The sequence below is a fragment of the Vombatus ursinus genome, unplaced genomic scaffold (assembly GCF_900497805.2).
Source record: "Vombatus ursinus unplaced genomic scaffold, bare-nosed wombat genome assembly UNPS02014832.1, whole genome shotgun sequence".
Lineage (NCBI taxonomy): Eukaryota > Metazoa > Chordata > Mammalia > Diprotodontia > Vombatidae > Vombatus > Vombatus ursinus.
In genome coordinates, this window is record NW_020954610.1 from 13594373 (window position 1) to 13612357 (window position 17985).

The 17985-nt window shown below is 38.7% G+C and overlaps 1 protein-coding gene across 2 annotated transcripts in view; it reads right to left on the reverse strand.

Annotated features, from left to right (window-relative positions):
- The window catches only part of LOC114025981 (coronin-2A-like), a 159734-nt gene that overhangs the window by 56412 nt on the left and 85337 nt on the right, over positions 1-17985 (reverse strand). For both annotated transcript variants that reach the window (XM_027839532.1, XM_027839531.1), the window contains exon 2: positions 1403-1603. In XM_027839532.1, the coding sequence (XP_027695333.1) occupies positions 1403-1603 (201 nt within the window). The remainder of the gene's footprint in view (positions 1-1402; positions 1604-17985) is intronic.

Sequence of the window (17985 nt, forward strand, 5' to 3'; positions counted from 1 at the left end):
ACTTTTGGGACTCATTGCTCCAAAAGTAGTACTGCAGAAAATTCAAATGCATTAAAATTTATTTGTAGATTGGAAGTGTTGTTTAGTGAAAGGAATATGGGACTTAAGAGTCCAAAGACTTTGGTTTAAATACCATCCTTCACATTTACTATCCATGTGATCATGTTTTCTAAACCTCAGTTTCCTTTTCTGTAAAATGGAGATAATAACTCTTGTCTATATACATCCCAGCATTGTTATAGGAAGAGCACTTTAGAGAATATAACTATTATTATTTGGACCAGACCTGTTATTTCAGTACTACTGGGATTCTAGTTGAGTAGACTCCCTCTACCAATAAAGGTCAACACTTGCTTTGCAAAGTTGTGCCTTGCAGAATTGCCTGGGGGCACTGAGAGTTTTAAGTGACTTGCTTAGGGTCACACAGTAGCAGGACCAAAATGCTGATGTGACTTCAAAGCTGGCTCACTCTGCACTTCTATATTTTGCTTCTCCATGACTATTATTAGGGTTTAGATAAACTTCTGAAGGGCAGAACTATCCCATGACTACTAAAAGAAGCTGGGAGTACACCTAATCTTTGAGCATGAGAGCAGGGAGAACAACCATGCCCTGATAGATCATCTCTCCTGGAACTTATGATGGCAAGAGAACCCTGGACAGAATAGCCCATAACTCAATTCAATCTCTATGATGTTTGTCATGTTCTAAAGCAGAGGCATCAAACACGAGGTCTGTGGACCACATCAGTTGGAAACATCCCTGGTTGCAGCCCAAACCAGATTAAAATGCAATTGGCAAATATTTGACAAAATAAATAAAAATGTAATAAAACAGAGATAATATTACATCTTAAAACAAAGTCAATATGTGGTCATTAAGGATCCTTATGTGTGGATAAATAACCCCTGTTTCTATTTGAGTTTGACTCCACTGTTCTAAACCATGGAATTTCCCACTGTGTATATCAAGCTACCCCTATATGAACAGAGAGAGAGAGAGAGAGAGAAAATGATCTCCAGTGTGCTATCCCCAGACGGAGTATGGGTCAATCAATTAGCAAGCATTGATTAGGTGCTAGCTATGTGCTAAACACTAGAGATAAAAGAAAGGCTTGAACAGTCTGCCATTAAGGGCCTTACATTCTGGTGGAGGAGACAGTATATAAATTATTCATGATATATACCGAATAGATGAAAGGTACCCTTAGAAGGGGAAGGGTAGAGCTGCCTGAGAAGAGGGATAACAAGTCATTATAAACTGGCTTAGGACATGGAGAGGGCTTAAATGGAGCCTGAGCTAGAGGAAAAAATTTGACTCAGGGTGACAGATGAGGGCCAGGGCACAGTATGTTCATAATGTTGTGGCCTCAACCACTGATATGATTGATGGGCCTTGTTACCTGATGTATTGGAATGACGAGGAAGGCACCCCCTCCAGCACATTCTGTCACGACGGCAATGAAGTGGGGGTTAACAGCACAGAAGTGGTTATCATGGACGCTCCTGGTGATGGGCACACAGTCATAGCAGTTCTCTTTGCTGGCGGGTTTGCCAAAGACATGGCGGAACTTTGAGCTTCGATACTGAGGGTGCCATGACATCTGCCAGAGAAGGAAGACCAAATGAAAATCTCATGTGGACTCTTTTTTTTAAATGCAGTGGCACAGATAGAAAGAGAGATTCCATTTAAAATAACTGAAGACAATATAAAATACTTGGGAGTCTACCTGTCAAGACAAACCCAGGAACTATATGAATACAATTACAAGATACTTTTAACATAATAAAGACAGATCTAAATGATTGGAGAAATATTAATTGTTCATGGGTAGGCTGAGCCAATATAATAAAAATGACAATTCTGCCTATATTAATTTACTTATTCAATGCCATACTAATCAAACTATCAAAGAATTATAGAGCTAGAAAGAATAATAACAAGATTCATCTGGAAGAACAAAAGGTCAAGAATATCAAGAGAATCAATGAAAAAAATGCGAAGGAAGGTGACCTAGCCATAGTAATCTAGTGTTTGATAAATGCAAACATCCAAGCTTTTGGGACAAGAACTCAACATCTGTCAAAAATTGCTGGGAAAACTGGAAAGCAGGTTGGCAGAAAATAGGCATAGATCAACATCTCATACTGTATACCAAGATAAGGTCAAAATGGATAAATGAAATAGACATAAAGGGTGATATCATAAGCAAATTAGAGGAGCATGGAATTGTTTACCTGTCAGATCTATGTAGAAGGGAAGAATTTATGACCAAACAAGAGACAGAAAATATTATAGGATGCAAAATGGACAATTTTGATTACATCCAATTAAAAAGTCTTTGCACCAAAAATCCCAATGTAGTCAAGATTAGAAGGAAAGCAAAAAAAAACAACAAAAAAAAAAACGAAAAAAAAACTAGGAAAACATTTTTACAGCAAGTTTCTCTGATAAAGGTCTCATTTCTCAAATATATAGAGAACTGAGTCAAATTTATAAGTATACAAGTCATTCCCCAATTTATAAATGGTCAAAGGATATAAACAGGTAGTTTTCAGAAGAAGAAATCAAAGCTATCTATAGTCATAGAAAATATGTTCTAAATCACTGCTGATTAGAGAAATACAAATTAAAACAATGCTGAGGTACCACCTCACACCTATCAGATTGGCTAATATGACAGAAAAGAAAAATGATAAATGTTGGAGGGGATGTGGCAAAATTGGGACACTGATGCATTGTTGATGGAGTTGTGAAATGATCCAATCATTTTGAAAAGAAATTTGGAACTATGCCCAAAGGACTATAAATTGTGCATACCCTTTGACCCAGCAATACCACTAGTAGGTCTGTATACCAAAGAAATCAAAGGAAAAGAAAAGGACCTATATATACAGAAATATTTATAGCAGCTGTCTTAGGAAATTGAGGGGCTGCCCATCAACTGGGGAATGGCTGAACAAATTGTGGTATATGATTATGATGGAATACTATTGTGCTATAAGAAATAATGAGCAGAGGCAGCTAGGCGGCGCAGTGGATAGAGCTCCGGCCTTGGAGTCAGGAGGACCTGAGTTCAAATGTGGCTCCGGACATTTGACACTTACTAGATGTGTGACCTCAGGCAAGTCACTTAGCCCTGACTGCCTCACCAGAAAGCAAGAAAAAAAAAAAGAAAAAAAAAAGAAATAATGAACAGGATGCTTTCAGAAAAACCTGAAAAGATTTACATGAACTGATGTAAAGTGAAGTGAACAGAACCAGAGCAAAGCATACTTTTTTAAACTTTATTTTTCTTGCTGTTGTTGGTTTTGTTTTTTGTTTGTTTTTGGTCTGTGTTTTCTTTTGCAATGTGGCTAATGAAATGTTTTACATGACTGCACATATATAATCTGTATCCAGTTGATGAGTAGTTGAGCAGAGCAGCAATAGTAGATAGCTTGATGGACTTGGAGTAAAGACCTAAATTCAAATCCCACCTCTAACACTTAACAGCTGTGTGACCATGGACAAGTAACTCAATTTCTTTGATCCTCAGTTTCCTTATTTGTCAATTAGGATAATAATACCTGCAGCTCCTATTTCTCAGGGTTGCTGGGAGTCTCATATGTGATAATGGTTATAAAATACTTCATAAACTTTAAGTGCTCCAAATAACTATATTTATTAATATTACTATTAATAACCTTATTAATAGTAACAATAACAACAATTATGCTTGCATTTGCTTATTTTTCCTCTGTTTTGGAGCACTATACATCTGAATAGGAGAGGACAGAGGGAAATTGATTACCATTATTTAAACAATCAACATTGAAAGGAGGGGGCAAATCTAAGAGACATTTTCAAAAAGATGATAAAGAAGAAGAGATAAAGGATGGAGAAGAGTTAAAAAATGATTTAAAGGTTTGTATCTGAAAAAAAAGGAAAATGGTCACCTAATTAGTGGAAATGGGAGGAAAAAACAATCTTAGGAGTTTTTGTTTTGTATCTATAGGACTTGTAGGTACCTGGCTGGCAGAACAAAAGACTTATATAGTTACAGCTCATTTCTCTTCTCTTCTTGTTGCCTGGCAGGTAAACCACACACAGTTAGGTGCTTTCATTAAAAGTTCTGGACAATGCCAGAGAAAGCATTCATAGGATAGAATTATTCTCTATAAGCAGTCAAACACTCTTTATATAGACCATTTACTGGGGACATAGAAATGGCTTTGCTCCATAGAAACTTTCTTTTGTAATGATGTTTGCTACAATGTTTTACCTGTTATAGTAATAATTGCCATCAATAAGAGCATGCCAGGCTTAACATTTGGTCCAGATCCTGTCCTTGAATGGAGGCCAAAGCTCTCTGCTGACATTATCTCATGTGTATTCAATACTTCCTTGGCCAGATAAGTAGGACATGAGTCTTATTTAACTCTGTAGGACACGGTGTTGATGTTTTATTAGTAAGTGATTGTTTATGGACTGTATTCTCCTATGACAAGGCATTTCCTGTATGCAATTGAGACCCTTATTAAGGAAAATGTACACATGCACTTTTTTGTGTGTGACTACCACTCAACTTCCTCTAAAAAACACTCTTATGTCATCTAGTAACAGTTCTTTTACTCCTAACCAAAGACTACAATGCAACAGACAATGGAAAGGTTGGGCATGTTTTTGAAATGCTCTTTCTATTTTAAAAAATGCTCTGAGCAGTATCATTCTGACCCCAGGATTAATAAAATTCAGAGTCAATTCTGGTATAGCCTCTTCCCTGAAATTTACACCTATCCCCACCATATTGTGTCACTCAAGAAAAATCTATTGAACACTACGTAATAGGGGCTATGATAGGTGCTGGCGACACAAAGACAAAAATAAAATAATGCTTGCCCTCAAGGACCTGGTATTCCACTCCACTTGGTCTCACTTCTGAGATCAGGAGGATATCCACTAGCTAGAACCAACTCTGGTGTTGTTTCCTTCTAGATGAAGTGAACTTGGAATGTATGTGGCTTCAAATGGAGTTAGCTGCCATGGTTTCTACTCGGTCACACTAGGCTTAACTTCCCACATGCTCAAACAGGTCTGCTCCCAGTGAGTTGTTCTGGGTTACACCTATTTTCCCATGCCTTTGATGGCACCCTTTGCGTCATTAATACCTACTGGTTCTGAGTATGAGTTTGACTATTACAGGCAAATCCAAGAAGTAATTCTTCTACTGGCTTCTCAATATGCTTTAAACTACAACAGGAAGAAAGGCCAATTCTTATGTTATTTCCATTCTCAGCCAACTTCCTAAATATTAGACATGTGCGAAAGACTACCCTAGTTGACGACACCTTCCAGATTTTCAGAATAAATGGTTTCAGAAGTTCAATAACAAAACTGGATTCAACATTTATTAAGTGAAAAAAGCATTGTTGCTTTCAACAACAGCCAAACCCTTTGATATGTAATGGCCCAAAACCTGCTCATTAAGAAAAATTCCTAGGATCCATGCAATTTTGTTTCATAGCCTCCTGGATAAAGACATGGATGCTGACTGGAGCAAAATCATTTTGGATGAGTGGAGCAAATGGCAGATTCATCTCCCCTCTGCAGTTATGTTTGGCTCTCCTTCAGAATAGGCAGCTGTCATTCAAGCTGATGTCATTTTTTTTTTGTAACCCTGACAACATTTTCAGATCCAAGGGGTTAAATCATATTTACAAAGCAATGGGTTAGTCTGAGGCTGACTTTGTCTTAAGACTCCCAGAAATGCATGATTATTTTTTGGAGAGCTTGCATGGTTACTGTCTGGACAAGCAATCAGGTTGCCTGAGGCAAGTAACTGAAATACTCAAAAGGCAGTGCTGTAGCAAGCTCCACTCAGAGCTCCCTGGGCAACACACCTATTGGTACTTTAATTTGAAACATGACCTCATTCGTTTCCATTAAGTTTTCCCCACTGGCCACATGGCAAGTATATGGTGTAGCAAGAATGCTGGACCTTGTTGTCAGGAAAGACCAGTGTTTAAACCTCGTATTTCACACTAGCAATATGACTAGGGCCAAGACATGGGATCATAGAATCAACTTTAGAGTTGGGAAGAACTAGAAATGAGTCCAACTCCTTCATTTTAGAGATGAGGTAAAGGAGACCCTTTAAAAAGGTTAAGTGACTTGCCCAAGGTCACACAAATGAGACATGACAGAATCACATGAGTAAGGACCAAACTCAGATCTCCCATAGCTCCAAAGCAGGGATTCTTTTTTTTTCCCCTTTAATTAATTGATTGATTTTTAGTTTTCAACATTCACTTTTATAAGATTTTGACAAAGCAGGGATTCTTAACCTGGCATATGTGCCCCTCCCTTTTAAAAATATTTTGATAACTATGTTTCAATAGAATTGGTTTCCTTTGTAATACTACATATTTTATGTTAAGCATTTAACATCATTATTCTGAGAATAGGGTCCATGGGCTTCACCAGACTGCCAAAGAGGTACTCGATCCCCTCCCCCCCACCCAAACCTTAAAATCCCCTGCTGAAAAGGTAGCACTTTTTCCACTACACCATGCTGATTCTCACTTAGCCTCTCTGAGCCTCAGTTTCTTTATTTATAAAATGAGTCTAATGATACCTTACATGATTTTAAGGCTCAAACAAGTTAATGTTTATAAAATGCTTTGTAAATCTTATGGTGTTTACAAAATATCAGCTATTATTATTTTTAATAACAATAATTAGCCACAATTCTACTTATGAGTGACTTTCATAAAATTCACATATAATCAGCCCCTAAAACCACAATTTAATACAGCATTATAGTTTAGAGATTCCCTTGGATTTTCAAAGACAATGCCAGTGGAATGAATATAAGCTCTCATTGGTCACACCAAGCTGGAAAGACTTTGGGCATGAGCCTGGCGATGGACCGTGGACCAGCCCAATTAAATACGAAGAGGTCCATTTTATATCCACTAGCAAGAAGGCCACAGAAACTCATGAAGACCTTCTACTAAGAGGTGAAGGATTTGGAGAAAGTATCCACTCTTGTGAAATACTGGGTACCATTAGTATACGTCCTCATCATACAAGCCAGCCCATTTTAGTGCCAACCAGATGATATCATGTGGCAGGGAGCCAAATGCATTGAGCCAATGAGCCAGTCACTCCACACATTCTCTTATGTTTTGCATCATCAGTGATGGACTGAGTCAACAGCAGCCATCAGTCGGCTCAAAAGAAATGTGAGATGAGCAAATTTAGAGACATCTCCATTCCAAATTTTCAAATGGATTATTTGTGCCTGACCTGTGATCAACCACAGTTGGACACACTGTACATTGACCCTGACATAGTGATGTCATTTTGGTCCTCTTTGATCATAGGGAACAACAATCACCATCCTCAGACAAATTTCTGGCCAAAGAGGAAAGCCTGGAGAAGAGTCTAAATAGGATAATAGGGGGATTAGGAAATGGTGTAAAAAGATCTCTAGATCCAAGGAAGGAACCAGCAATATTTGGCCTGGATGAGAGATGACTTAGGGGCAGGAATGATTATTATTTTCAAGTACTTAAAGGAGTGGCAGGTGGGAAAAAATAGATTTTTCTTGCTTGCCTACAGAGGGCAAAATTTAAAACAGTGGGTAGTGGTGAATGGGCTACTTTGGAAGGTAGCGAGATCCCCATCAATGAAGGTCTTCAAGTGGAGGCTGGATGATCACTTATTAAGGACAGTGTTTCTGTGTGTGGAGGGGTAAGGTGCAGTGATTGGTTCCTGCTCAGAAATGCATTGGACTACGTGACCTCTGAGCTATTTTCTAACTCAGAAACTCAGATTCTATGACCTTAGCACTCTACCTTCCTTTTGATCACTGCTGCTTACTACAGAGGCTAAGCTGGGGTTCCTCATAGGAGACTCAGATATCAATAGCATATATTATAGATCATATATCTGCATCATATATTATATATCTATATCTACATCATACATCTATTTCTATATCCATATTCACATCTGTCTACATCTACATCTACACCTACCTCTATATCTACATCTACAGCTCATCTATACTCCTAAATATGTATACATTGTCTCTCCCATTAAACTACAAATTTCATGAAGGCAAGGATTATCTCACTTTTGTCCTTATTCTTTCACTTTCACTTCAGTCCTTTGCTATTAACAGTGTACAGCATACAGTTAATACTTAATAAATGCTCGTTGGTTGGTTGATCGCCACATCTTGGTTAGCTTCAGGTAAACTTCCACAGTGTACACTTAGGGAAATCAAGTTGGCACAGTGAACTTTGGAAGGTTAGATCATCTGAAGGGCTTACTCATAATCATTCTAGGGTAGGTAGCAGTATGGTGGAAAGAGCCCTGATCTGAGAGTGCTTAAAGTATTGCAATGACCCCTAGCAAGATCCTCTATGTTCCATTCTTCTACTCCAATTCATCCTTTATATGACTGCCAGATTAATTTTTCTTAAATATTGCTTTCAGCATTAAAAAAAATCCTTCACTGGCTCCCCATTTCCTAGTTCACATTTAACCTCCTCTGTTTTCAAAGCCCAAACCTGGCCCTACTCTTCAGAGCCAACCTTAGCTCTCACTACTCCTCATCATTTACCTTCTACTCTCGTCAAGCCTTTCTCCTCACTGACCTACAAACACACCAGATTGTGGCCTATAGTTAAGTTTTAGGAAGGCAGTTTGGTGTGCTAGGAAGAGCCCTCACTTTGGATAATGAAGACCTGGGTTCCGATCCTTCCTCTGTCCCTTACAGATCTTGGGCAAATCACTTAACTTGCCCGTACCTGTTGTATCATCTGTGAAATAAAGAGGTCGAACTAAACAGGCCTCTTAACTCCCTTCCAGCTGGAGATCTATGATTTCATTCTTCCCACTTGGAATGGCCTCTCTCCTTCCCTTCTCTCTGCACATCTGTATCCTACCTGCCCTTGAAGATCCAAATCAAGTCCTGATCACTAATGAAATTTTCCCTGGTTACTCCAGCAGTTACTGATTGTCCCCCTTTTGTGAACTCTAGCAACCCAAGGTAGTGTTTAATTACACCCTATCATGCCATTCAAAATTATTCGGGCTTATGTCTTAAGCAATATATTTAATGTCTAATGTAGAATCAGTTTCATTTCCTGTACATGTTGAGCACGCTCGCTACATGCTTTGTGTAGTCCCTGTGGTGGAATTATGGGAGGACGAGGATCAGAGTCACGTGGGATGGGCAAGCACGGATGGGTTATATCCCGTATCACTGGAGGGAAGATCAAAATGGATGAGATGTGGTAGAGATATGGCACTCACTGGTCTTGGAGTCACAAAGACTTGGACTCAAATCCTGCCTGAGAAGTCTACTAGCTGTGTGACCCTAAGCAAGTTGTTTGTGCCTCAGTTTCCTCATTTGTAAAGTTGGGGGTGGAGTGGACTTAATGGCCTCTAAGCTCCCTTCCAGCTCTAAATGCGTGATCCTGTGAGGTCACAGATTCATTGAATACTAGGCTTTCTGAAACAAACTAAATAGAGTTTAAGTATAGAGACAAATATAAAGATTACTCTCAAAGCTTTGACTTGACAGAGTTTCTGGTTTCTGCTTTTGTGCACAAAGCGGTCCTCATGTCTGTCCCTCCACACACCTCTCAATTTTTCCAAGTGCTTTAGCACAAAGGAAAAAAAAGTATTCCATATTGTTTTAAGTGTGTTAGTTCTGTCCCTCCCAAATAGATTGTATAGAATCATAGAAACTCAAGGTCTCATAGCCACAAAGGATTATAAATTTTCTAATAATAACAGCTAGCATTTACATAAATATTTTAAGGTTTACAAAGCCTTTAAATGTATTATCTTACTGATTGCTCACAACAACCCTGTGAGGTAAATATTACTGTTATTACCCCCAATTTACAGATGAGGAAACTGTAAGCTGTAAGGAAACTTAGAATTCGATTAGTTCAACAATCTCATCTTCCAGATGATGAAACAGAGATCCTGGTTTTTCTTGACTCTGAAGCTGGCTCTCTGCTGTCCCCCTCCCATTATTATTTATAGTGAGCAAATGCCTGGCGGCCTGGTGACCTCACACACCCTACAGTACTCATGTTGTCGATGAATGGCAACAGCTTGGTGCAGTGTCACGAACAGAGCCCCCAAAGGGGCCTCAGTCCCAATCGGAGCTCTAGCATCGACTCTATCGTAGGCAAATCACAGCCCCGTCACGAAAAAGTACTTTAAACTGTCTTGAAACTCAGAAGACATTTAGGAAACTTGATTTAGGAATGAAGTCTGAGTTTTTGTCAGTGATACTTCTCATGGCACATGGGACATGGGGTCAAGGCCTTGTTGTGTGTGATAGTCTCTTAGGAGGCAACACAGAGTGGTGAAAAAAGCATAGGATTTAGACTGAAATGGTTTGGGTTCAAATCTTCTTGGCTTTGGTAATTACAGCCTAGGCAAGTCACTTAACCTAAGACTCTGTTTCCTTATGAATGAAACAGGAAGGATTACACTAGATGGTCTCTGAGATTTATGAATGTATGATCTTATGACTAGATGTCTCATAATGCCTCTTCCAACTCTAACCCTATGACCTCATGATAATATGAGGAAATCAATCCAATTTTCTTATGTCTTCAGGTTCTTTTTCCATTTTCTCCAGAATGTGAAAAAAAAAATGAACTTGCCTATTTGGAAACATTTTACATCTAGGAAAAACAAAACAAAACAAAATCCTGACATCTGCAAGAATAGACATGAGATTGTCTCAATCTCAGCAACCCTTTAGCTCTCAGAAGCCTACGATAATCTAAATGAAGGATCCAAGTAAGCAGGAGCTACTGATATTGATTACTCAGGAAATGAGGCCAATTAGACAAAACCTCATCTGCCAAAAGTTGATTCAATATATCTGAGGGTTTGCCATTTCCCCCTAATGTCCATTTCTGAAAATGAGCATTTATTCTATTTGTTACACACGTTGAGGCCATTAGGTTAAGAAAAGTTTGGTGACTTTCTGGATTCTAGTCTTAGATATGTCATATACTAGCAACTGGCTGCTATACACTAGCTTAAGAAAGTGGATACCTTTGTCAGAGTTTCATTTTCCTCGTGTATAAAGTGAGAAGAATGGATTAGCTGATCTCTGTGGTTCCTTTCTGCTGTAATGGTCAGTGAGTTTATCATTCTTTGTTTCATTCTAACTCTAAACATTTCTTCAGTGCTCAAATACTTTTGTATTTCTCAGAAACTGGCAAAAAATGCTTGATTCTTAAAAATTTAGCGTTATAATTCAATTAAATTAGTAAATGTGTAATTATCTGAATAAATTATGGCTACAAAAAATACAAATACCCAACATGACCATTTTAGGAGTAAGCCAAGTTATGTGTAATACTTATTTTATAAAAAATATTTTATCAATATCTTTGATTTTTTATGCCACTGGGATGTTTCCCAATATTCTCTCCCCCCTCCCAAAGAGCTATACCATATAATAAAGAGGTTTTTTTTTTAAAGAAAAAGAGGAAAAATTTCTAGCAAAACCAATCAATTCATTGACAAATTCTCAAAATATATGCAATGTTCCACACCCTTGGACTTTGCAAAGGAATAGCATGGAGGTGCCTTCTCATTTGTGCCTCCTCATTTCTCCTTCTTGAAGCCATGCTTGTTCTTTATAATTTTACAACATTCATTTTTCATTGTTTTGTAGTTGTTCTTTCTGTTTACCTTATTGTAGTCTGTGTAATATGTGTTCAATGTCCTTAAACTAACAAAAGGAGATTTAAAAAGCATAATACATATTTTTCCTCAAAATTGAATTCCCTCCTTTCTCTTAAAAATCTATAGCTTTCAGGGGCAGCTAGGTGGCGCAGTGGATAGAGCACCAGCCCTGAAGTCAGGAGGACCTGAGTTCAAATTCGGCCTCAGACCACACACTTGACACTAGCTGTGTGACTCTGGGCAAGTCACTTAATCCCAATTGCCTAAAAAAAAAAAATCTATAGCTTTCCCACCATGGTTTCAAATTTATGGATAATCTATATCTTTGTATCTGCTATATTGAATGAATTCTCAACTAGTAAAAATAAAAATAGTTCATATTTCTATCAAACTTTATAGTAGATAAAATGTTTTCCTCATAACAGCTCTATGAGGTTATATGAATATTATCTTTCCCCTGTTATAAATTGAGGAAACTGAGGCTCAGAGATTTTCAAGTGCCTGCCCATATTCTTTAGGCTACTAAGAGGTAGGATTGATACTCAAACTCTTATCTTCTCAGGTTTGAACCACTTTCCAGCACTTATCATAGTGCCTGGAACATAGTAGGTGCTTAATAAATCCTTGTTTTTTTTGTTTGACTTTCAACTAGTGGATTGCCCCAGGGATTTGTGTTTTATATTTTTTTTATATAGCTGTTTGATATTTTTATTAGTGATCTGGATACAGGCGTGGGTGGGTAGGCTTATCAAATGTGTAGATGAATGACAATAGAACCTGAATTCAAAAAGATCTGGACAGGCAAGGACTCTTGAGCCAAATCCTAAACACTCAGATGGATCAGTGTTCTCATCCATGTGGACATTCCCTCCAATGATGAAGACTGCAACTCTTCCATGCCTGCCATCTTTTGGGACTTTTACTCATGTCCTCCCATAAATTCCACAGAGGCTTTCCTCACATCCTCTTGCCATGATGAGAATATTAGTGGAGTATGCAGATGGAATTTAATAAGGAAAAAATAAAGTCTTACAGTTGAGTTTAAAAAAAGAACTTTGTAAATATGATATGGGGGAACCACGGGGAGAAAGCAGTTCATCTGAAAAAGATCTGAGGATTTGGGGATACTGTGAGCTCCATATTAGTTAACAGTACAATATGGCACCCAAAAAAAGCTGCTGTGACGTTAGGCTCCATTAAGAAGGCTAGAGTGTCCAGAAGGCAGAAGGTGATACTCCCACTGAAGTCTTTCTTGATCAGATGAGGACATTAGCAAGTTGAGGAGTGTTCATAGAAAAATGACTAGGAAGGTGAAGGTACTGAAGTCCATGCCAATCGAGAATCCATGAAAAGGAGAAGGGCTGTTTTCCTCAGAGAAAAAGAGGCATAGGGAGCACATGATAGTTGTCTTCAAGTATTTGAAGGTCTGTCATGTGGAAGAAGAAATGACTTATTCAACTTGGTGTCAGAGGACAGAATAAGGTACAATGGATAGAAACTATCAGAGTTAGGCTTGATATAACAAGAAATTCCTAAAATGGCTATCCAAAAATGAAATGGGCTATTTTGGTAGGTAAGGTTTTCCCTCACTTAAAGTCATACAGGAGGACCTCAAATCTTGCCTCAGACAATAACTAGCTGTGTGATCCTGAGCAAGTCATGTCACCCTCTTTGCCTCAGTTTCCTCATCTCTAAAATAAGTTGGAGAAGGAAATGGCAAACCACTCCAGTATCTTTGCCAACAAAACCCCAAATGGGGTCATGAAGAGTCAGACATGACTGAAATGACTGAACAACAAAATATAGTAAAATATTTAAAAATTAAATTTCTTTTTTAAAAAGTAGCACTTTTATGAGAGTTAAGAAGCAGAAACATTGTGACTACACTTCAAATAGAGAGTGCTGAAACTGTGGTAAATGGATGGAGGACAGAGATAGGATCTGGACCTATGATTTCAGTGATATAAAAACTCCCAGGGGAAGAAACGCTTACCACCAAAGCAGGTTTGCATCTTCTCTGCAATCTATAGGCTTAGTTGCCTAGATCACTGAGATTACACAGCCATTAAGTGTCCTATTTGGGTCTTGAACTGAGTTCTTCCTGACTTTGAGGCCAATTCTCTTTCCACTATGCTATGCTGCCTTTCTTACATATGAATACAATGTGATATTACCAGTAAGTCAGTCAACAAGCATTTACTACTCATAAGTCATACACCCTGTGGAGTGATAGGGATACCCAGAAAGGTAAAAACAGTTCCTGACCTCAAGGAGCTCATTTCTAATGGAGGAGACAAAACAGAAAAAATCATGTACATACAAGCTATATAGAGTGTTCATTATATGGTCAGAATTGAGAAATATGAGTTCACAGAAACATGGGAAGATTTGTAAGCGGATCCAGAAGAACAACATACACGATGACTACTCTAAAGTGAATGAAATGAAAAGTAAAAGGAGGCTGAGCTCTAAGTAGGAACCATTCTTGGTTCCAGAACACAGATAATAAAATATAGCTTTGGCCTCAGAATAGAGAGATGGGGGACTACAAGCAAAGAATGTTGCATATATTGTAAGATGCGGTCATTTTATCAACTCTTTTTGCTGTATTTTTTTTTTCTGTTATAAGAGAGGGTTCAGTTCTAGAGAAAGAAAGGACAAGGAGCAGAATATTCTGAAATTACTGTGATGTAAAAACAAAATCCATGAACGCCATTCAAAAATTAATACAATGAAGGAGTTATACAAGATGATGACTAAAGCTCCTTCCAGCCTCTTATGTTCCCTCCCGCTTCCATGCATTTAGACTTGTGACACACACCCTCCTGTCAGTCAGTTAATAAACTTTTGTTAAGCACCTACTATTTTCCAGGCTCTGTCCTAAGTGCTGGAGATACAAAGAAAGGCAGAAGACAGTTCGTGCTATCAAGGAGCTCCCAGTCTAATGGGGGGGGGGGGGGGAAGACAACATGAAATAGCTATGTACAAATTATATACAGGATAAATTAGAAATAATCAACAGAGGGAAGTCACCTTAATGGGTGAAGGCTTCCAGTAGCAGAAGGTGGGATTTTAGTTGAGGCTTGAAGGAAGCCAGGAGGGGGCTATGAAGAGGGAGAACAAGCCAGACTTGCAGGACAGTCGGTAAAAATGCCCAGAATTGGAAGATAGTGTGGAACCGAAAGGAGGCCAGGGTCACCGGATTACAAACAACATGGTAAGGTGTAAGCTCTAAGGAGACTGGAAATGCAGTGGTGGTGGGCAGGTTATAAAAGGCCAAATAGAAGATTTTATATTTGATCCTGGAGATAATAGGGAGCCACTGGAGTTTATTAAATGGGGGTGGGGAATGGTATAGTAGGATATGCCCTTTAGGAAGATCACTGACAGCTGAGTGGAGGATGGACTGATGTGGGAAGAGACTAAATGCAGGGATACCAACCAGCAGGCTCTAGAGATAATAGTTCAGGCATGAGATGATGGGAGCCTGTACCAAGATGGTGGAGAGAAGGGGGTGTATACAAGAGATATTACAAAAGTAAAATGAACAGGCCTTGGCAACAGATTGGATATAGGAGGTAAGAGTGAGGAGCTAATGAACCTCAGTTACTTGAACCTTGAACCTCAGTTGCTGGAAAGATGATGACACCTTCAAAAATAACAGGGAAGTTAGCAAGAGGGGAAGGTTTTGGGAGGAAGATAATGAGTTCAGTTTAGGACATGTTGATTTTGAGATGTGTAGAGGACATGCAGTTCTAGACATCCAAAAGGCAGTTGGGAAATGAGAGTAGGAGTCAGCAGAGAGGTTAAGACTGGATGAGTGAATCTGAGAATCATCAGCCTAGAAAATTGAATCCATGGTGGCTGATAAGAGCACCAAGTGAAATAGTATAAAGAGAAGAGAAGGGGGCCCCGGATAGAGCTCTGTGAGACATCCATGGTTAGTAGGCATGACCTAGATGAAGAACCAAAAAAGAAGACTGGAAAGAAGTGAGATAGTGAGGAGGAGAACCAGGAAAGAGTACTGTCCTAAAAACTTAGAGGGAAGAAAGTATCATGGAGAAGAGGGTGATCAACAGTGTCAAAGTTCTACAGAGAGACCAAGAAGGATGAGATTTGAGAAAAGATTTTTGGATTTGGAAATTATGTGACCATTTTTAATTTTGGAGAGAACAGTTTCAGTTGAATGATAAGTTTGGAAGCCCGACCTTAGAGAGTTACAAAGACAGTGAGAGGAAAAGAAGTAGAGGCACCTATTATAAACAACTTTCTCAAGGAGTTTAGCCACAAAAGGAAGAAGAGATATGGGATAAAGCTAGAAGGAATGGATGGATGGATGGATGGATGGATGGATGGATGGATGAAATGAAGGGTTTTTGAGGATGGGAGAGACATGGACATGATTGTTGAAATTATTTTCTTTTTTTTAAGAGTAGTAGTTATTTCCATTGATATTTGCGGGCCTGGGATTAGACCAAAGCACCCTTCTCTTAACCTAACCCCCAACTATCAGAGCCCTGAAGGCATTATTGATGAATGGGACAGAACAAAAAATTGCTCCTCAATAGGTGAGTGGTCAAAAGATAGGAACGATTTTCAAAAGAACTGAAAACTCAATACTCATTTGAAGACATGTCACAAATAATTAATAAAAAGAGAAATGCAAATTAGAACAAGTCTAAGGTTTTACCTCACACCTTGCAAATTGAGGAAGATGTCAAAAAATGGCAACTGTCAATATTGGAGGGGCTGTGGGAAGACAGGCTCTCATAGCCTCAGGTAATAGGCTGGCACAGAGGACTAAGCCAATATCAGCAAGGGGGTTTATGAATGAATATTTAGCTTGTACATTTGTCAAACACAAGGCAAGGATACATATTGGCAGTTGGTTTCAGTTCAACTGGTTCAGTTGAACACCAACAACTTTTCTTGTCTTCCCTTTTTTTTTTTCCTGTGGAAACAGAACTTGAAGGGGGCACATGTTGTCAACATGAATCACAGAATCCTCCTGGTCTAAGAAAGCAGGAAGTTGCCTGCATGGTGACTTTTTATAGGGTCAGGGGGATGCCAGGGACCATATCACCAATGCAAAGCATAAAACAAAGAAACCTTTATACTCCAGCTGCCTATGTGGCTGCATCCCCATACTTGGATGTGGTTGGTAATCCTACGTGCTCCACAGCCTAGGGATTTTGTCTACACCACAGCCTTGGGACTTCCACCTTGAAATCCTATTTGCTCCCCAGGGCTTGACCTCTCCTTCACAATGGGGATAGACCTGGCCATAACTTACCACACATAGGTACACTGATACATAGGTGGTGGAGCTGCTAACTGGATCATCAGTTCTGTAAAATAACTCAAGTAACTAAACTCTTCATATCCTTGGATCTAGACCTAATCTCTTTCCTGAACTCTCTTTGTATTTTGCTATTAGCTGACCTTCTCCACTTGGATATTCCTCTTTGAAGGGAGGAATTTTGTCATTTTGGTCTTTATTTCCCTAGTACTTGGCACAGTACCCTGAACATAGCAGGTGCTTAATAAGTGTTCATTGGATTTAAGTGTGAAACATGTTGCATAAATCAAAGAGATAAAAAAATATTAATAATTCACAATTATGCAGCACTTTAACACTTGTAATATGTTTTCTTCACAGTGAGGCAGGTAGTATAGCTATAATTATTCCCATTTTACAGATGAGGATAGTGAGGTTGAGGGAGAGAAAAGGAACACATGCATTCTAAGTAAACTGGATACACAGAATTTAAAACCTAAAAAGTTCACAGAGTAGAGAATGGATTCATTTCCCCATAGCTTAGAAATTTTAAACTTAAAGAATTCTTAGGTTGGAATTTATAGTGTGTTAGATGGTGGGAACTAGTAGTTGACTGGATAAGCCCTACTAGGTAACGTTGCTAGATCTAAATCCATTCCTCTATGATCTCATTGTATATTGTATGAAAGAAGAGCTTGAATGTAATGCTGTGGGAGGTACAAATGTAGAATCCAGAGATACGCAGACATGGGAGACATTCCATGATTATTTTTAAAAAGATCCAAGAAAAACCCCGTATTTCTATGTTAAATTCCTCTGTTCAGGGATAATGGGAAATTTAGTTGACACAGAGAGGAGAGGTTACTCTGGAGAAACCTGGGAAAGTACTGCAAAAGGAAAATGTGAAGGCTCACTAGAGAGAGGTTGGAGGTTGCTGTGAGCTTCACATTTCTGCCTCCTCACTATCTATACTTTTTATATGCTTT